Source organism: Paroedura picta, chromosome 4 (genome assembly GCF_049243985.1).
Source record: "Paroedura picta isolate Pp20150507F chromosome 4, Ppicta_v3.0, whole genome shotgun sequence".
Lineage (NCBI taxonomy): Eukaryota > Metazoa > Chordata > Lepidosauria > Squamata > Gekkonidae > Paroedura > Paroedura picta.
In genome coordinates, this window is record NC_135372.1 from 143649652 (window position 1) to 143670789 (window position 21138).

General features: G+C 54.1%; 1 protein-coding gene across 4 annotated transcripts in view; it reads right to left on the reverse strand.

The window, feature by feature from the left end:
• Nucleotides 1-4535: 4535 nt before the first annotated feature.
• The window catches only part of BCL2L1 (BCL2 like 1), a 60002-nt gene continuing 43399 nt past the window's right edge, over nucleotides 4536-21138 (reverse strand). For all 4 annotated transcript variants that reach the window (XM_077336046.1, XM_077336045.1, XM_077336043.1 and 1 more), the window contains one exon: nucleotides 4536-7289. In XM_077336046.1, coding sequence (XP_077192161.1) covers nucleotides 7152-7289 — 138 coding nt within the window. In that variant the 3' untranslated portion in view covers nucleotides 4536-7151. The remainder of the gene's footprint in view (nucleotides 7290-21138) is intronic.

A 21138-nucleotide genomic window follows, 5' to 3' on the forward strand; every position in this document is an offset into this window, starting at 1 on the left:
CATCTGCCAAGCGAGGGGCGTGGGGGGGGGGGCTGCAGGAGAGAGCAGGGGGGGCGTTCAGTTCCTTGGCTTTGCTGCAAGAACATCTGGGGGGGGGGATGTTTTTCTCTCTGCGGCGCTTGGAAAATCCACCGGACAATTTTATGCCTGAGCACAAATTCGGAGAAATGATGCGTGTTTCCCCCAGGCCGCCGAGTTCAGTGGATCGAGTCAGGATTTGGAATGTCCTGGCTCAGGAGTGCCGGAGGCCCGGGGTGCTGGGGTCATGGGAGAGGTCCCCCTCTCTTACCCCTGGCCCTGGGAGTCCCGCGCCAGCTCTTTGGCCTTGCTCCTTACTCTGGTGTCTTCTCAGTGTTCCCCCAAGGCCACACACCCTGGAAGGCCATGCAGCTCAAGGAGATGCTGGATATGCACGTCAGCCCAGTGCAGGGTGTTGCAGCCAAGTGGGATTACAACAAGAACGAGCGGAAGAAGTCCACGGAGGATCCTTTCTGACCCGTCTCCTTCGCCTGCATTGGGATGGAACTGGCAGTGGTGCAGGGGATGCTCAGACAAGCGGCGGGCAGGTTTCCCCACTGGCCTTCCAGGCAGGGGAGCTCCTCCCATGCCCCCTGCATGGCCTTTCCTTCCGGAGCACTTCCCAAACCGTCTTTATCCACACAGAGAATAAAACACTCAGTGGAAACCGGGTTCTCTGCTGCGTCTTCTTTTGCGGGTCCCGCGGAACAGGTTCTTGTTGCCAGATCAGGATGGTCCCTTGGACCGGCGCTCAAAACAGCATCTCGCCACCTTGTGCCCTTTGAAGAGGCTGTGGCTCTCCACCACGGCAGGCAAAAGTCTTTTTCGGCCCCTGATAGGAGATCCTGTTAAGGGGAGAGGCCAGAGGCCGAATCAGGAACTAGGAGCAGGAGTGGGGCTCCCTGGCTTACTACGTAGGCCGTTTGGTGAAACCAGGGACCTGCCTGGCAGCACACCATCCCCCAGCAGCGGTCCATCTGCTGGACACCTGTTAGAAATCCGTGGAACACTACCGCTGATTTTGCCAAGGGACCAAGCCCTATGAAGATAGGTTGAGGGACTTGGGAATGTTCAGCCTGGAGAAAAGGAGGTTGAGAGGGGACATGATAGCCCTCTTTAAGTATTTGAAAGGTTGTCACTTGGAGGAGGGCAGGATGCTGTTTCTGTTGGCTGCAGAGGAGAGGACACGCAGTAATGGGTTTAAACTTCAAGTACAACGATATAGGCTAGATATCAGGAAAAAAATTTCCACAGTCAGAGTAGTTCAGCAGTGGAATAGGCTGCCTAAGGAGGTGGTGAGCCCCCCCTCACTGGCAGTCTTCAAGCAATGGTTGGATGCACACTTTTCTTGGATGCTTAGGGCTGATCCTGCGTAGAGCAGGGGGTTGGACTAGATGGCCTCTATGGACCCTTCCAACTCTATGATTCTATGATTCTAGTTCCCCAATAACCACCATGCACCCCAGCAGTTCTCCCAGTCCAGCCCGTACAAATTCCAACCAGCAATCCTAGTGGGCTGTTGCCGAGGATGAGGGGGTCTGGAATTGGTCCAGCCTCTCCCTCTCCCCAAACACCAGAATTCAAGGGTGGTAGGTGATGGGCAGCAGGTTCACGACGGGCAAAAGGAAATTCTGCTTTCCGCAGGGGGTGACTTAAGATGTGGAAGTCAGTGCCAGAAGGTGGGGTGATGGCCACAGGCATAGGTAACTTTAAGTTACACAGATTCAAGGAGAATACGTTGATCAGCTACAAGCCATGGCAGCTGAGGAGAACCTCCATGTTCTGAGGCACTGTACTCCTGAGTCCCAGAACCAGGAGGCTACATCGGGGAAGTCCTTGGCCTCTCTGCCCTGTGGTTGGCCCTGCAGAGGAACTGGCTGGCCCCTGGGTGAGACGGGAGGCTGGACTGGAGGGACCCTGGTTTGATCCAGCAGGGCTCCTCTAATGTTCTTATCTGGGGAAGGCCTCAGCCTCTATATTCTGTTGTTGGCACTCTGGAAGAACTGGTTGGTCACTATGAGACAGGATGCTGGACAAGAGGGACTACCGGCCTGATCCATCCACGCTGTTCTGGTGTCCTCCCTCCCCAGATTTCAAGTACTCCGAAGATGGTCGTCCCCTGAACACAGAACCTCTGCCCGCTTTCGGGAAGGAAACGGCTCGGCTCCCTGTTAAACTCCATGTCTTCAGCACACCTCTCCCGATAGATGTCTTTTGGTCAGTACTGACTGCAAGCCTAGGCTTCCTTTAGCACAAGACACAAGAAGCCAAGAATCAAAGCTGCTGCAGATTTTAAAAACCTGTGTTGATACAAACATTGGCTTGGACCCAGACCATTTCCATGGATTCCTCCTTCCCGCTGCAGAGCACAGACTCACCTTGCGCCGTTCCTCAGGCAGCCCTCCCCCCCAGAAAGAGCGTTTAGTGGAGACCCAGGGGTTGCTGTGAAAAAGGGGAGACACAGGAAAAGTCCTCTCGGCCACGGGAAAATTAAGTCCGATGCCAACCTGTCAAGTGGGGGGTGAGCAGCTCAAGGTCGTGGTTAAGGGGGGCAGCTTTTAATCTGGTGAGCCGGCTTTGATTCCCCACTCCTCCTCTGCAAGGGGCCAGCTGGGCGACCTTGGGTTGTGTCCGAGCAGGAATATCAGCGCTCTCTTAGCCCCACCTCCCTCACAGGGGGTCTGTTGTGGGGAGAGGAAAGGGAAGGTGATTGGAAGCCGCTTTGAGACTCCTTCGGGTAGAGAAAAGCGGCATATAAGAACCAACTCTTCTTCTTCTTCAGTAATCTCAGGGCTCTCTCAACCTCCCTCCATCACAGGGGGTCTGTTGTGGGGAGAGGAAAGGGAAGGCAACTGGAAGCTACTCTGAGACTCCTTTGAGTAGAGAAAAGCAGCATATAAGAACCAACTAGACAGCATCCTAAAAAGCAGAGACATCACCCTGCCAATGAAAGTGCGTCTAGTCAAGGCTATGGTCTTCCCAGTTGCAATGTATGGCTGCGAAAGTTGGATCATAAGGAAAGCCGAGCGTCAAAATATTGAGGCTTTTGAACTCTGGTGCTGGAGAAGACTCTTGTGAGTCCCTTGGACTGCAAACCGGTCAGTCCTAGAGGAGATCAGCCCTGACTGCTCCTTAGAAGGCCAGATCCTGAAGATGAAACTCAAATACTTTGGCCACCTCACGAGAAGGAAGGACTCCCTGGAGAAGAGCCTAATGACTTCGCACCCAACAACAACAACAAAGAACCAACTCTTCTTCTTCTTCTTCAGTAATCTCAGAGCTCCCTCAGCCTCTCCTCCCTCACAGGGGGTCTGTTGTGGGGAGAGGAAGGCGAATGTAAGCTGCTTTGAGACTCATTCTGGTAGTGAGAAGTGGGTACAAAAACCTATTTCAACTTCTTCATCAAAACCCGAGGCTGGGGTGGGGGTATGAACAGGCTTCTCTAGAGTCAGGCGGTTAGCAAAACAAGCAAACATTTCTTGTGTGTGTGCAGGTCGCGAAATTCTGCTTTCAGTGAGGAATTTAGGTCACATGCACGGCCCCTGTCTATTCTGAAGGCTTTAAAACCATAATGGGCAGCGGGTTTCATAGATTTTTGTGTCACAGGCCTTGTGATTTTACGGACCAGAATGTTCAATGGAACCACAAATGTTTTGAAGCAAGAGGACGTATTTTTGTCCTATCGGGTCCCACTCAGCTTGGCAGTTTTCACACATGCCTTTTCCCCGCAGAGAAACTGGAGCAGATGTGACCCTAATGTGGAACACCGTAGCCAGGACTGGGTGGACTTGTCTGGAGAGATATGCATAAGTCCTGCTGGATCAGACCAGTGGTCTACTTAGTCCAGCCTCCTGGCTCACCAGCCAGTTCCTCTGGAGGGCCAGCAACAGGGCAGAGAGGCCGAGGACTTCATAAGAACGTCAGAAAAGTCCTGCAAGATCAGGCCAGAGGCCAACCGGTTCCTCTTGAAGGCCATCAACAGGTAACAGAGTTCAAGATTCTCATAAGAACCTCAGAAGAGTCCTGCTGGGTCAGACCAGGGTAGGTCCATCCAGTCCAGCCTTCCATCTCACACAGTGGCCAACCAGTCCCTCTGGAGAGCTAGCAACAGGGCAGAGAGCCCTCATGAGAACATCAGAAGAGCCCTGCTGGATCAGTGAGGGTCCATCTAAACCAGCATCCTGTCTCACCCAGTGACCAACCAGTTCTCCAAAGCTCCCCTTCTTGGGTTTGATACTCAAGCCTCCAGTTCTGCCGTCCTGCTCCTGTGCCCCTTAACAGATTCTTGACACCCCATTCCTAAAACGCCAGTCCCACACTCCATCCAGCTGATTTTTAAGTGCTCCCCCACCCTTTTGGCTAATTACAGCCACATTTTGCTGGAGAGACTCTTCTACCGTTTATTGTGACCAAGGCGTTTCTGGACCTTGGTTCCCCAGAAACCTCTACCCCACTAAACTGGCCAGGTCCCCCTTTGGGAAGGACAAGAACCCAAGAACCAGACCGGACGATGCAGCTCGAAACACCACGGTTTTATTAGAAGAACTGAACTTCCACCTTCGAATCAAACTGCTTTTCTCTAATAAGGGGTGGAGGTGGGGACGGAACACAAATGGGGGGTGGGTGGGGGGCCTGGGTTGCAGGTTCAACATCCACACATTAAATCAAAAGGGGGCGGAGGGGGCAAGAAGGGCTCCCCAGCATACGGGGGCCGCCTGCGCTCCCCCCTCCCCAGCAATCGAGTCCCTACAGGCTTCAATCTTTGCCGGGGCTGGTTGCCCCGTTTGTGAAAACTAGGTTAATTTGGGGGTGGGGGGGGAGGGGGCGCGGAAGGACAAAAAGCACAGCCCACGCACATAAATACAGACATACAGTTAACAAAAATAGTATTATTGTATTCACAACTGAATAAAACTACTCTTCGATATATACAACTGAGCCTGTACAGGGACAGGGTGCAGAATGGGGGGTGGGTGGCAGCAAAGAGGTGGGGAGGGTCCGGCGGCCCCTCACTGGGATACAGAAAAGCTTTGAGGTTATGTAGAGAGGCCGACGCAGGTGAGCACCTTGATGGGATTTAAAAGCGGAGGGGCGGATCCTTCCATGGGGGGCTGCAGGCAAATGGGGTCTTGCTCCTGCCCCATTCCCAAAATGTATGGCCTGCCCCCCCCCGGCAGCCTCTCCCCCCTTGGCTGCTGCAGAGCCCAAGGGAGATGGAAACAGCCCCCGTCTCTGCCAAGGAAATACCTCCCTGCCCAGCTGGTTCTGAGCCCAAGAGCAGTGCCCGACCCACACGGATGCCTCTGCCCCCGGTGTTTTTAAGCACCAAGGGGGCTGTGTTGGACGGGCAAGGCCCTGCCTCATGCCTGGGGCTCCCCTACATTTGGGAATTCCCTCCCCTGTCTGCCGAGCACTTGGTTCCTGCTGAGCTCCTACTTGTGGGAAGGGCAGCTCCTGCAACACCTCCCCCCCCCACCAAATAAGACGGGGAGGGCCACTTCTGCCCCCCCTCCCCCTCCCCACCACATGAGCTGCACTGCTGGGCCCGGTGCAGCCTGCTGCTCGCTTCCTGGCTTTTTTCTCTCCTCTTACTGGAAGTTACTTGGGCTGCAGCCACGGCGATTCCCCGGAGAGCCATGCGAGCAATTAGCAGCAGCCGATCGTAAACACCTTCCAGAGGCTGCGATGGAGAACCGGCTCTCCCCTGCTGCCTGGGAGCAAGGCCCGCTCCCTGCCCTCCATCTTGCGCTCGCTCTTTCTGCAACTGGAGGCACTGGAGCTGGGGGGGGGGGGTGTCAGGCCTGGCCGTGCTGGACTGGAAGGCAGATGTTGCTGGCGGAGCACGGGATTCCCCTTGGCTGCTGGGGAGGGCGCTGGAGGCAGCTGCTCCGAGGGGGACGGAAGCGGACCCTGGATCCTTGCCGAAGGGGGCTCCATCCCTCGCACCTGCGGCCCCTGCTGGGGCCTGGAGCACCGTCTCCGCTACCATGCGGACAATCCGCCCCAAGCGGGAACCACCGACAGGACAATATGCACGTGCCGTGGCCGTTTTTTAAAAGCTGAAATGAAGGGGGGTTCTGGGGAGGAGAAGGGAAAGCAGCCATTGACTTGAGAAGGCCCAGCCACGATGGAAGCAAGAGAGAAAGCAGGCATTCGGGTGAGGAGGAAGAGAATAGGGGTGGGGGGCCAGAGGGGGGCTGGGTGGGGCTGCGCACGGCAGCCACCTGCAGAGGGACTCAGAAAGGTGCATTCCAAAGGCTGCTTGCTGAGCCAAGAGATTCCTCGTGAGCAGTGCGCACCAGGCGCCACATCTTCTGGGCCCCAGGGAGGGCTGGATGAGCCCTGAGGATAAGCCGTGTCTGGACCTCTCCTGGGGCAACGGCAATCTCTGGGGTGGAGGAAGGAAGGGGTTCTAGGCTCCTGCACCAGACTGTCCCCCCTTCAGCCCAAAGTTCCTGCCCGGTCCTTCATCCGCCAACGCCCAACCCATGGAAAGCAGGGCCCTCCCCAAGCCCTGGGGCAGATGGCTGTCAGGTCCTCTCTGACCTTCTCTGGGCCTTGAAGATACCGATGCCGATCTGCACAAAACAAGTCTCTTGAATGAGCCTGGAAGACGCGGTGCAGAGGGTGCAAGGCTGGGGAGAAGCGTGCATTTTCTCCCTGGCTGGGGACCCCCCACCCTGATAGCCAGCTCCATGCCCAGAGCCTTCCCCACAAGTGCTGGGCCTGCCCTGGGGGAGGGAGGGGGAGCTTCGAAAATACAATCAAGCAAACACCAGGGCCGTGAGTCAAAGGGGTTACCTTCTTGTGGAGTGGCAGGGCTTGGGGGGGAGGGAGAGAAGGTGGCACAGCGCCCGGAAGAGGGGTGGGGAGCCCCCCACTTGTGGGGAACGGTGCCCTAAGGTCGGAGGTGTCTGTGGGATCGGAGGCACCAGAAAGAGGTCTGTGAGTTGTGGGGAGTGGGGGGGAGTTGAGCCCCAAGGGTCAGAGTGGGGAGGTTGCAATGCAGAGGCGTTCCCCCCCCCGGCCCCCCCTGGAATGATCACAAAGCTGAGGCGCACGGAGAATGTAGCTGCGTTCCTTGACAGGCGGTCACGGGGGAGCGCCGGCCGAGGGAAAGAGTCCGGGCCGGGCTATTTGCGGCTGAGCAGGGAGCCCAGGAGGACGACGCCGGCCACGGTGGCCCCCGTCAGCAGCCACTTGTTGAAGCGCTCCTTGCCCTTCCGGCTCTTGGCGGCCGCATCATTCCCGTAGAGATCCACAAAGCGCTCCTGCAAGGCGGGAGAGAAAAGAGGGTGAGGCATAATTTTATCCACCTCTATCACGTCCCTCCTCAGTCATCTTTTTCCTAAACGGAAAAGCCCCAGACTCATCAGCCCTTCCTCATAGGGAAGTTGCTCCAACCCTATTATTATTATTATTATTATTATTATTATTATTATTATTATTATTATTATTATTATTAGACTTACTCCCGGCGAAACCGGCTCGCGGGGGGTTCCAATTAACAAGTTCCAATTATTATTGTCCTGGTTGTTGCCCTCTTCTGCCCTTTTCCCGCCTCTGCCATGCCCTTTTGGAGAGACGGTGGCTGGCCCTGTGCACCATCTGAGAGCCATCACCATCCTGGCTGCTTTATATCGTGCTTTAATCCCTAACGCAGAGTTTGCCTTTTTTCACTGCTGCAGCGAAGGTAGCAGCGAATTCCCTGCACTGTGCGGGATGGCTGGACTGCTTGACCCTTGGAGTCTCTTGCAGCTCTATGTTTCCAATTCTGGAAAAGAATCATAGACTCCTAGAATCCTAGAGTGGGAAGGGGCCAAACAGGCCATCTAGTCCAACCCCCTGCACAACGCAGGAGCAGCCCAAAGCATCCTAAAAGGGGGACAGGAGGCGAGTAATGGGAAGGGGATTAGCAGGCCCCTGTCTGTCATTCCTTGGTGAACTGAGAAAAGGAGCTAGTTGTCTTCGGAGGTGGCAGATAGTGGCAACCCAGGACTCCGTGATGCCCACAGATGCATGTGAGCAGCTCCCGGACTATGGCTGAGACACCTTGGGGGGGGGGGGTCCTACTGCCACACACACCTTCGCCCTCTTGGAAACAAGGATGCTTTGCGGACTGGCCCAGAGGCACCCCAGTCCCTCTCCTGCAGGTCCCAGTTCGCACGGGAACCCCCCTGGATGACAACAGGCTAATTGCTTTGGAATGCGGAGAGAATCCGCATGGCTCATGCCTCAGTGTCCAGTGGCTACCAGGTCTTAACACTGAAATATGTGTGTGTGTGTGTGTTTTATTTCACACTTAGCATTTGCTGAAGCAGGCATCGCGATGGAAGACTCAAGCAGGGAAACCGTCCTGCCATTCTGAACCCTTTAGAGCAGGGGTAGTCAAACTGTGGCCCTCCAGATGTCTATGGACTACAATTCCCAGGAGCCCCTGCCAGCATTCGCTGGCAGGGGCTCTTGGGAATTGTAGTCCATGGACATCTGGAGGGCCGCAGTTTGACTACCCCTGCTTTAGAGTCACCCTAGGGCAAACCGCATCCCACAGAACCATGACTGGCCCATGTGAGACAGGGAATTGCCTTCCATTGTTCTTATTTATTAATTACATTTATATATCGCCACTCCCAGCATAGCCAACTCATGGCGGTTTACAACCATGCCGTAAAAACAACAACTCAGGAATGAAACATCTTCAATTGGTAACTGCCCTTAAAACTCTATGAAACATTAACAACGACTACATAAATGGCGGTACGATATAATCAATATATTTTAAAAACTTTTCCTTCCGCATTTCAGGTTGTTGGCAACAGATTAAACATTAATAAACAGAGATGTCAGAATAAGGTAGGTCGCCTAGCGGCTCAGGTAGGTCTCATACTCAATCCTGAGCATGGATGGAGGGGGGAGACCTGTTCTTATAACCCCTGGGAGTTCAACCGAGTCTCAATGAAACTCCTGGTGTAAAAGCGCCATTTTGCAGGCTCTCCGGAACCCCAAGGCGAGGCGTGCTTCCCAGGGTCCCAGGACCAGCAGCAGATTTATACCTGCAGAGCAAAGTGCCCTGCGGGGGGCATAAGGAGGCACTGAAATCGCTCCCTTGGTCTATGAAAGTCACAGAATCACAGAGTTGGAAGGGACCACCGGGGTCATCTAGTCCAACCCCCTGTACTATGCAGGACACTCACAGCTACCTGCACACCCACAGTGACCCCAATTTCATGTCTAGATGATGCTCCCTCCCCCCCAATACCTGAGCCAACTGGAGATGCTGGGGATTGGACTTGGGACCTTCTGCATGCCAAGCAGATGCTCTGCCAATGAACCACAGACCCTCCCCTAACGCAACATTATTAAGTCCCTACACCTTGGACAGCTCAGATGTCTATTCTGTAAAAATTAAGGTTCTAGTCCTCATGCTCGTGGAAGTAACGTTCAGAATCAAGCCTGGCGAAATCTCAGAGGCAATCAGGAAACGGACCAGGGTGCCCCATTGTCAGGGAGGGGGAATAAGTCCGTGTCCTTCTCCAAAGCCCATCGGAGGCAGGCAAAACAAGGGAGCAAATACGGAAATGCCCTTTTGTACAATTCATTCCGTATTGGGAGTTGGTTCCTTCTCCCTTCCGGTGTGCTGTAATTTCCTTTCACGACTCCTGGGTGTTCGCTGGGAGAAGAGGGAAGGGGTCTGCCCGGGAGACGCTTCTGGATCGGCACCAGAGAAGGGTGCTGAGTGAGATGCTGCAGAGAAGCTACATTAGGCAGTTTCTTAGCAACGGCTCAGAATAGACGGGTTTATTGCTGACTTAGGAGATATCTTTAGGCTGCCTCGTCCCTCTCTTTGGGGAAGGAAACGGCTGGGACATTCTGCCGGGGAGGTCTGAGTCTGGAAGGAGGGAAAAGACGGCAAATATAATCTGAGTGGGAAAGCCAAGAGCCGGAAACCTCAACGGGTGCAGAATGAGGCAGCCACCTCGGAGGGGCCACATCCGGCCAGCACCCCAACAAGCCAGCTGCACTGGCTACCAGTCAAATACCGAATCAGGCCTAAGGGTCAGCCGGGGAAGGGGCTGCCTCAGGAGGGGGGGAGCTCCCCCTCACTGGCCGTCTTCAAGCAGCAGCTGGACAGATCCTTCTCCTGGATGCTTGAGGCTGATCCTGCCCTGGGCAGGGGGTGGGACTAGATGGCCTGCATGGCCCCTTCGCACTCTAGGATTCTAGGAGTCTAGTTCAGCAGTGGAAGGGGCTGCCTAAGGAGGTGGGGAGCTCCCCCTCACTGGCCGTCTTCAAGCAAAGGTTGGATACACACTTCTCTTGGATGCTTTAGGATAGAATCATAGAATCATAGCGTTGGAAGGGTCCACAAAGGCCATCTAGTCCAACCCCCTGCTCAACACAGGATCAGCCCTAAGCATCCTAAAGCACCCAAGAAAAGTGTGTATCCAACCTTTGCTTGAAGACTTCCAGTGAGGGGGAGCTCACCACCTCCTTAGGCAGCCTATTCCACTGCTGAACTACTCTGACTGTGAAAAACTTTTTCCTGATACCTAGCCTATATCGTTGTGCTTGAAGTTTAAACCCATTACTGCGTGTCCTCTCCTCTGCAGCCAACGGGAACAGCATCCTGCCCTCCTCCAAGTGACAACCTTTCAAATACTTAAAGAGGGCTATCATGTCCCCTCTCAACCTCCTTTTCTCCGGGCTGAACATTCCCAAGTCCCTCAACCTATCTTCATAGGGCTTGGTCCCTTGGCCCCAGATCATCCTCGTCGCTCTCCTCTGTACCCTTTCAATTTTATCTACGTCCTTCTTGAAGTGATAGGATGCTCTGGGCTGATCCTGTGTTGAGCAGGGGGTGGGACTAGGTGGCCTGTATGGCCCTTTCCAACTCTATGATTCTGTGATTCCGGTAATCACCTTCAAGGCCTTATGCTGTCTGGGCCGAGTACTTGAAACACTGCCTCTCCGCACTACACTCCAGAAACAGCAACAAACTGGTGATCCCTGGCCCCAAGGAAGCTCAACTGACCTTGACTTTCTCAGGCCTGACCCCCACCTGGTGGAACGAGTCCCCAGACATGTAAAGAAATCCACCAACTAGAGCCCAGGGGTCCCTCCCATCACCCGTCATCCATCTGCACTCTCAGAAAATAATAGAAACCGCATGAAGAAAAATGGAGAACACTGTCCTGTTGTTGAATCTTGCTTAAAAAAAAAAACATTTCTATTTTACGCAAGTTCCTGTTATCAAAAAGGTCACACATGTTCAAACCCATTCATTTATTTACAATGTAAAATTTTCATGACATTTCCACTGTAAACCACCCTGAGTCGCAGGGGAGGGCGGCACACAAACAAACAAACAAACAAACAAACGAAGCTAATGTGTAAGGCGGAAGGTGTGCAGAAATTAAGTAAGTAGATTATTTACTGCAACTGCAGAAATGAGTCACAAAACTGTTTTTCAAGTCTGTTTGGGGCACGGGTAGTCAACCTGTGGTCCTCCAGATGTCCATGGACTACAATTCCCATGAGCCCCTGCCAGCGTTTGCTGGCAGGGGCTCATGGGAATTGTAGTCCATGGACATCTGGAGGACCACAGGTTGACTACCCCTGATTTAAGCTATCACATGCTGGAACTGAAGCGAGGGCCCAAAGGAGTGTGTGTATGGGGGGGGGGGGTGCGGGTTCTCAGGAAGGTCTCCCATCCAATCCCAGAGGCGCCTTTAACCTCCAAACCCTTGTCCAGAGGTCGGGCTGAAATAGGCAGGAAGAGAAGCCGAGCCAACCCCGGCTTGCGGTGCAAGAGGCAGGAAGGCTGCTGATGCGTGGAGCACAAGATCGATCACAAGGCAAGGCAGCGGGAGCAAAAGCCACGAGTGCACCAGGAGGATCGGGCACATGACTGCGGCTCCCTCTCACCCCCACCCCACATGCTGTGGCACTTGGTTCTGACTGGCAGAAATGTGTCTTAGGGAGTCATGCCGTTGTCAAAGGAACCTCAGGGGCAAGCAACACATGGTTTCAGGGCTTGGCCGAGTCACCCCACCACCCATTTCTTCGCCCTAAGGTCCATCCCAGAAACACAGAAAGACACAAAGGAGGACAAAATGAAGGCCTTCTCCTACAACACCCCTGCAGGTTGCTAGGTGCTGGACCGCCACATATCTCCAAGTGACTCACCATAACCCTGAGGAATAGCAATGCGATGTAGCAGTCGTAGCAGTTTAGAGAAGTGGCCCTTAATCTGGAGAACTTTACATAGGACCAAGCCCTATGAAGATAGGTTGAGGGACTTGGGAATGTTCAGCCTGGAGAAAAGGAGGTTGAGAGGGGACATGATAGCCCTCTTTAAGTATTTGAAAGGTTGTCATTTAGAGGAGGGCAGGATGCTGTTTCCATTGGCTGCAGAGGAGAGGACACGCAGTAATGGGTTTAAACTTCAAGTACAATGATATAGGCTAGATATCAGGAAAAAAATTTTCGCAGTCAGAGTAGTTCAGCAGTGGAATAGGCTGCCTAAGGAGGTGGTGAGCTCCCCCTCACTGGCAGTCTTCAAGCAAAGGTTAGATAACACTTTTCTTGGATGCTTCAGGATGCTAAGGGCTGATCCTGCATTGAGCAGGGGGTTGGACTAGATGGCCTGTGTGGCCCCTTCCAACTCTATGATTCTGTGATTCTATAACTGGGTTTGATTCCCCACCCCTCCTCCACAAGCAGCCAGCTGGGTGACCTTGGGCCACTCAGATCTCTCAGAGCTCTCTCAGCCCCACCTCCCTCACAGGGTGTCTGTCGTGGGGAGAGGAAGGCAAGGTAATTGTCAGCCGCTTTGAGACTCCTTCGGGCAGTAAAAAGTGGGGTACAAAAACCCTCAGCTCTTCTTGGTAGTTTTAAGAAAAGGGAGTGGGGAAACGCCAACAGACCCCAAGGTGGAAACAGAGAACAAGCCGAGCGGACTTCGGACTTCTCCTTGACTCACTCTTTCCTCAGTGCAAGTTGCAGGCTAACCCGTTCCTTGGCTTCCTCTTCTACGCCGCTTTGGCTGCCCTGACATCCTCGCCTATTTGGCAAAGCTACTCTTCAAAGGTGAGTCCAGGTATCTGTGGAGGCCGGAATAGCACAGAGGGGAAAGGAGCGATTCCTTCAGGCCCTGCAGAGGCACAATTCTGCGGATGCAACCCAAAATAAGGGGGGCATCTTCTTTTCCCTCCTAGGATCTCTGGTTGAGGATGCTTCCGTGACCTTTCCCAGCCCTCAGATCCTACTCAGCAGAGCTGCCGTCCCTGTCCCGGATTCCGGTCGGGTGATCTTTCCTTTTGCTTCTCGCATTCTAGTTCCTCAAACAACCAAACCGCAACGGAACCTGATCCTCGGCAGCCCCGAGGCCTATTGGTTGCCCTGCAAACCCACCAGGGAGGAAAAGAAGATGCGCCTCTGCCTCCCCGGGGGTTTGGCCAGTCTCGGAAAAGCTTCATAGCCCGGGACCGGATGGCCATCCAGGTCCCAGCTTCTTGCCAAGCGAATGGGCCCGCCTGTGAGGAGGGGCAGACCTAGGTGTCTCTGCAAACAGAGAGCTGAACTTCCAACAGGTGGGCCCCACTAAGTGTGTCTGGGGCCAGGAAAGCTCCTGCTGTTAGGACTGGGGAAGCCGGTTCATTTATCTGCTTCCCTATTTCACATATGCCCTGCCTCCCCCCCCCCCTTGGGGACCCAAAAGGGCTTCCCCCGTTCTCCTCTCCTCCACAACCCTGCAAGGTGGGTCAGGGCATGAGTATGCGGCTGGCCCAATGGGGATTCACACCTGAGTCTCCCGGAGCAGAGCTCCAAGGAAGTGCACACCTCTCCCCCCGTCATTTCCCCCAGCATAAACCACACCCTGCCCCAACTGGGACATGCTGCGCGGACATGCTGAAATGCAAGCTGCAGTCGAAAGGGAGAGGACGCCCCTCCACCCCAGTGGGAGTCGGAGGGGCAAAGGGCAGAGTCAGGCCAGAGGAGCCCCAGGCACCCTGCCTTTTGAAACAAACCTCCCCTTGAGAAACGATGTTCAGCAGCCCAGGGCAGAGGTTCCGCCTGCTCCTTGCTAACCCTTCTCCAGTCTCTGAGGAGGACGCCTGACGTCCTCCTTCATCCGCCACCCCTCCCCTCTCATTTGGGAAGGAAGGCCGGTCAAATGGGCGCAGGTCCGTCCACCAAGGGCCCCGCAGAGCTCCATCTCGGGAGAAAGAGGTCTGTCCGGCTCCTCCGCTTGGGAAAGGGATGATGAGGAGACGCGTAAAGAACATGGTGACCCGAAGCGGAAATCGAGGCGGTCAAGAGTCCTGGTTGTATTTCATGCTATTTTCGTCTTTGCGGTAACGTTCCGAGTCTTTTGAAAGTCACACGAGCGCGTGATGGAGAGGCAGGACATGGTCAAGGGGCTGACAACCCCCAGGGACACCCCCCACGCAGACCCACACCTGACGGGACACAGACCATTGAGGGCCAATCCACACACACACACTCCGCCAAGAAAAGATCCACCGCAGAATTACAGGGAGTTCCTCCCTAACAGATCAAGGGCAGCACCAGCCATTTCACAGGACGCCCCACCCCTTTTCTCCGGTCCCCTTGCGAGGCCAAACCCCAGCAGGGCTTCCGGATTCCTTTGGGGCTTCCCGAGAACCGGGGCAGCCTGGCAAGGCCGCTGGCGACATTAAGGGCCTTGCCAGGACATCCTTACCAAGGATGCTGGCCGGGCATTCCAGGACTCGAGGTTGCAGTGCCAACCGATACCCGGCGGGGCCAATGGCTAGGATCCAGAAAGCCACGCGGCGTGGGAAACCTCCGCCCCCACCCTCCCTCCCTCCCTCGTTGCCATGGAATCCGCGAAGGATCCCGGGCCTCTTCCCACTCCGTCACTCGTGGCAGGTGGTGCTGGAGCAGAAAAGGGCAGGCAAAATGAGCCTGGGCTGGGAAGGGAGAAAGGCAGGGAGCGATGGCTCCAGAGGTCCCCCCACCACCACCACCCATGGCCCTGAAGCGTTCCGGGTGGCCTTGGGCCACAGAGCCTCTCCCCCTAGCCAGCCTCTCTCTGGGCTGGATCCTGCAGTGCTGTTCTGCCCGGCCCGGGTCCGTTCCCTCCCGGTGCTGGAGAAAAGCGCCGCTGACCTAGTGGGAGATGACTAGGAGGAGAAAATGGGGGCGTCACGCTCCAGCGCTTCTGTTTCCGCTTGGCTGGCTGATTCCAGAAGGGGGTGCTGGGAGACCGCCGGCAGCCCCCTTGACATTGACATTTATGCCGGGGGTCCCGCAGGCCTCCCTCTTGCCTCCTCCCCAGGCTTTTCGTTAAGGGGGATGATCTATTTAATTCATTTTGCACTCGGCTCTCCCCGAGAAGTGTTTTATGAGGCTAGATTTGAAGGCGCTCTAGGTGTTGGGCTCTATTTATGCTCCTGCTGCAACAGTTTGTCAATAGTTATGGCTTTCGCGGTGTCATTCATTTATTCTCGTTTTTGGGCGGGTGGCCGTTTTGGTCTCTGAAAGAGCAGCTGGGATTCCAGCCCGGCAACGCTTTGGAGAGGCCACGAGAATATCAGGGCATGAGATTCCACATGCCGAAAGACCCGAGGAAGGGCGCTTTGATTCTCAAAAGTTCAAGTCCCGAAAATCTGGTGGATCCTGACGGATCCATTGATTTATTATGTTTACGTCTGTTGGCAGCCTCAAACAGGCTTCTGCGGACGGAAATAGTCCACATAAATAAACATAATGAAATAAAATGCAGGAAGGGAGAATGATGCATCTTACGAAATCGGAGAAGGGCAGGATAAAATTGAGGCAATAATTTATAACAGACAACACTTTGGAGAGCCCACAAGAAGATTGGGGCATGAGCTGTCGAGAGTCCAAGCTCCCTTTGCCAAATATACGGATTCACGTTCAGGTAGGGTGACACGGCTTTCACACCTCAAAAGCCTCTAGGACAGGCCAAGCTGCTTTGTCCTGAGTCAGACGACTCCTGCAACCACTGCTCTGACCAGCAGCGGTTGTCCAGCGTCTCAGACAGAAGAAGGCCTTTCACCTCTCCTGCCACCTGATCCCTTTTGCTGGAAATGCCGGGGGCTGGACTTTGGAAATTTGGCCTGACAAGCTAAAGTTCTTCCCCTGAGCCACAGCCTTCCCCCTGAAGTGTCTAACTCAGAGATAGTCAAACTGTGGCCCTCCAGATGTCCATGGACTACAATTCCCATGAGCCCCTGCCAGCGAATGCTGGCAGGGGCTCATGGGAATTGTAGTCCATGGACATCTGGAGGGCCACAGTTTGACTACCCCTGGTCTAACTGGATGAGAGAATCCTTTGGCCTAACATAGAATCATAGAGTTGGAAGGGGCCATAGAGGCCATCTAGTCCAACCCCCTGCTCAACGCAGGATTAGCCCTAAGCATCCTAAAGCATCCAAGAAAAGTGTGTATCCAACCTTTGCTTGAAGATGGTGCCTTTCCCACTGGTGCTTCTCTTATATAAGACATCCCTCCCCCCAGTCCTCTTGGAATGACCTCTGCTGTCCCCCCCCCCCTCGCCTAAGCTGGACTCCATCCCATCTCATCAGTCACAGAAGCCTGATCTGTGAGCACTGCCGGGGGGGGGGGGGGCTTTTCAGCAATCTGACCTGATCCGGAACGGCCGCAGGGAAGCCCAGTTGATGCCAGTTCGATCTGTGGCCCCATGCCACTTGGACCATCTGCTTGCGTTGGCCAGGTCGCTGACCGGAGCTGTGAAAGCCCGCAAAGAGGCACATCCCACCGTTCCGGAACGGACTGCGTGGACAGAATTTGCCTACTGCAGGGTCTGAACGCTGGCCTGTCAAGGTCAGGGTGGGAGACTCTGACGGGCAGCCGCTCTCCAGGGTCTCGGGCTGAGGTGAACTGCTCTCCGGGGTCCTGGCCTGGCCCCCACCTGGTGGAATTAGCTCCCAGACCCCATTCGAGCCCTGCCGGAACAAACACAGTTCCACAGGGCTTGCAAGACCCTCTTCTGCAAAGCTTTTGGTTGAGGTCAGTGAAGCCGCGACGTCTACCGGGCCCTCCCTATCAAAAAGACAGCCCAGACCCCTCTCTAGTTCCGGAAGAAGAGGAGGCAAACCGGGACTGCCGATGCTGCGATTCCCTCTTGGGATCAGGCGGTAAATCAAACTGCCACTCCAGTTTTAAATGTATTTATTTCCTATTTTCTAATCCTATTTTAACAATAATGTTTTGACTATTGATGCGGAGACATGGCATACACTGCCCTGAGCTGGGCTGCATAGGGCACTATATAAATTATATAAATATAATTATAAATTAGGTATTTATTTATTTATGTTTTGATATCTAGAGCACTGTTCCCAGCGGTTTACAACTGGCTCGCAGCGGCTTACAAAATATTCATAAAAACACAGTAACACAGAATCTTACAACAATAAAATCCCCAAGTCGTAGGCCAATAAAATACACCTAACAATGAAATACGATAAAACAAGATGGCGGCACGACTAGAAGCTCTCCCCGGCCTCCGACTGGAGCGGCTAGGGCTATGGATTACAACAGGGTGGTCCTATATGATCTGATACTCAAGAACCTGGGGGGGGGGGTGTGACATTCCCCAGGATTCATCGCGCCCAGCCTCAACCAAGCGCCTGGCGGAACAGCTCCGTTTCGCAGGCCCTGCAGAACCTCCAGAGCTCCCACAAGGACAGCAGCTCTTCAGGGAACTCCTTCCACCAGGCAGGGGCCAGGATCAAAAAGGCCCTAGCCGTGGTTGAGGCGAGGCACGCTTCCCGGGGCTCCAGGACCATCAGAAGATTCATACCCGCAGAGTGATATATATAATTTCTGTGGTGGTAGAATTGCATATACCACCACAGAAACAAGAATCTTCACTGCATGACTGAACGTAAACTGCGGCAGAAATTTTGCCATTGCCATCTTACGGCTCTTCCATCATGCTGTTTCTAATTTCTATAGGTGCTTGCAGACTCAAAAAGGTTCAGGAACCCGGGGCTAGCCTTTCAGACACCATCTCCTCGAAGACTCCCTTAAGACGCTGACATCACACTGCCTTTTGAGCTACTGGGAAGAAGAAACACGGCGGCCTGTCTTTGAGAGCGTTCTGCCAGGCTAGCGCAGGTTCAGCCATGGAATAGGCTGCCTAAGGAGGTGGTGAGCTCCCCCTCACTGGCACTCTTCAAGCAAAGGTTGGATACACACTTTTCTTGGATGCTTTAGGATGCTTAGGGCTGATCCTGCGTTGAGCAGGGGGTTGGACTAGATGGCCTCTATGGCCCCTTCCCACTCTAGGATTCTAGGTGTCTATGATCCTAGGTTCACCCAGCCCCGCAGCCGGCCCCAACAGGTGCTGCTTTACAGAGCCGATCAGAGCGACTCAGGTGAATGGGCTAGCTGCACCTCACAACATTTGGGAGACCCAGCCTCAAATTCTCCCAGCCAGCCAAGGAAGCTTGCTGGGTGACCTTGGGCCAGTCAGAACCACCGACCTTGCAAGGTTGTTGCGAAGATAAAATGGAGGTGGGGAAAATGTTGTTAGCCAATTTGAGTCCATGTTGATGAAAAAAGTGGGATACATATGATGTCACTAAACAGAAGGAAATCTATGGGGCTGGAGGTAGGGGGGGTACAGTCTCCTTTCAACTATGAACTTGCTTGGAGGCCACAGCCCCACATGAAGCCACACTACACTGAATTGGTCCATCCAGGTCAGTATTGTCCACTCTGACTGGCAGCAGCACTCCAGAGTCTCAGGCCAAGGTCTTTTCTATCCCCTCCTACCTTTTCCTGTCAACTGGAGATGCGTGGATTGAACGCAGGCCAGCTGGAGATGTAGGCCAAGCAGAGGCTGTGCCACTGAACCAGAGACCTTTCCCACTTGAAAATCAAGCTGCCTCATGCCTCATCAGACCCATCAAGGTCAGTATTTTCTACTCAGAGTGGCAATGGACAAGGTCTGAGGCAGAGTTCTTTCCCATTTCCTTCCCCCTGATTCTTGGAGATGCTGGGAACTGAACCTGGGACCTTCCGCACACAAAGCGGAGGCTCGTGACCCAGGCAAAAAGGTGCCCGATACCGATTGGCCCTTCAAGGTCCATGGTGTCTACTCAGATGGGCAGCTGCACTCCAGGGTCCCTGGGGAGGGGGGTCTTTCCGTCCACTCGCTACCAGATCTTTTTCACAGGAGAGGGAAGGGACTGACCCTGGGACCTTCTGCCTGCCAAGCAGAGGCTCTGTCGCTAAACGATGGCCCCTGGTTTGCACAGGGAAGCCAGCTGCAGGCGGGACTGGAGCGTGCCCGTGAAGGCAGCCTTCCCAGCAAGGCACTGCTGCAGTCTTGGGGTTCGAAGGCTCCCCCGTTCAGTGCAGGAGAGGCATGTGCCTGCTGCTCCACAGGCTGAAGAGCGCGTGATCGAGGAGGGAGGCTGTCAGGTTTTCACCACAGGGCCTGACTTCAGTTAGCAGCAGCAGGGGCTAAATGCAGAGACTGAAGAACATGCAGAGCTGCACGTCTGCCAGGGGCAGGCTGGCAGGGGGCGGGGGCTGATGGGAGGAGAAATCAGGATGGCAGCAGGGTGGGGAGGGGTGCTGGTTGCGGAGGGCAGGGTGGTGACCCCTGTGGAAAGCAGCGTGCTCCAGGTTAACTACAAGGGAGTAAGGGGGAGCCCCCGAAACACAGCCCCCCCCATCAGGATTTCGCCCTCAGCCTGGGAAATATGGGATGTGACGTCATCGTACTTTGAGCTTCCCCAGCAGCTGCTGCTGCTGTCTGACGGGGTGCAGAGGAGAGATGGAGAAACCGAGCGGTGGGTGACTTCAAGTCTTGCATTTGCATGATTTGATGTTACAGGAAAGGGAAGAAAGGGAGGTTGCAGGGGTGCGGTTGAGCACACACATGCTGCCATGACAGCCACACCTTCACATGTGAAGGGATTTTTGGGAGGGAGGGAGGCAAGGCCCAGGTCCTGAGTTTTTCGAGGGCCAGCGTGGTGCAGCGGCTGGTTTATCAGACTAAGATTTGGGAGCCGCAGGTTCGAATCCCCACTTGTGCTATCGAAACCTGCTGGGTGACCTCGGGCCAGTTGCACTCTCTCAGCCTAGCCTACCTCACAGGGCTGTTGTTGTGAGGATAAAGTGGAAGAGAGGTGAATGGGGTTCAGCCATTTCTGGGTCCCCATTGGGGAGGAAGGCAGAATATAAATGAAGCAAATAATTAATAAAATTGAGAAGATGGGGCAGGCTTCAGGTCGGGGTGAAAAAGGAGAGCAGATGCAGAGGTGCGACCGTCCCGCTGCTATTTCAAAAGGTCCTTTTAGTTGCATTTATTTCAAACGGACAATGAGAGTCAAGGATTTTATTTTCAAAAGGCCTTCCCCCCCCCACAAAGATCCTCATACCGTTATAGGACATTCCCTTTCTCTGTAAGGAACATGGGAAATTCACACAGATGGAAGCATGGAGTCACTGGAGGCAAAACAGCATGACCCATAACTAGTTACAGGTGTGGGGGCACCTTGAGCCACAAGGAGCAGCAGGGAATGGATGTTTTAATTAATATGAAAATGAATGAAAGCCGGGGTTCCAGGTTCATTGGCTCACTCAAGGCTACCTTTTGCAGGAAACAAACAATTCTGCTGCAATTGCAGAGAGCAAAAAATAACTCTGGATCATCTGGACTGTCAATCTTCATGGTCAGCACTCCTGGCAAAACAGAGAGTCCTGTCCTGTCTGGTACAGCCAGTTCCTTCAGGCTTCAACACCGGCTGATAACCAGAAAGAGTCAGCCTGCAAAAAGCTATCTTCCTTCACGGCATCACAGGGGACGATCCAGAAATAACTGTCAGAAAACCTTCCGCCAGGATCAGCTGCGGAGTGTTTACATCGCAGTCCTCATGACTAGCGCTAGAGGAATTGAGAAATTGCTCACAACTTCCTCTGACTTGGCAGCGTGCATTTTTAATGACATGTCAGAGAGATACCCAAAGACTGATGTCATGGGGCACGCACACAGACCAAGAAAAAATGTGATCAAACCACTTGGGGTGTGTGTGTGTGTGTGTGTGACAAAGACGAAAAAGCACACGTGGA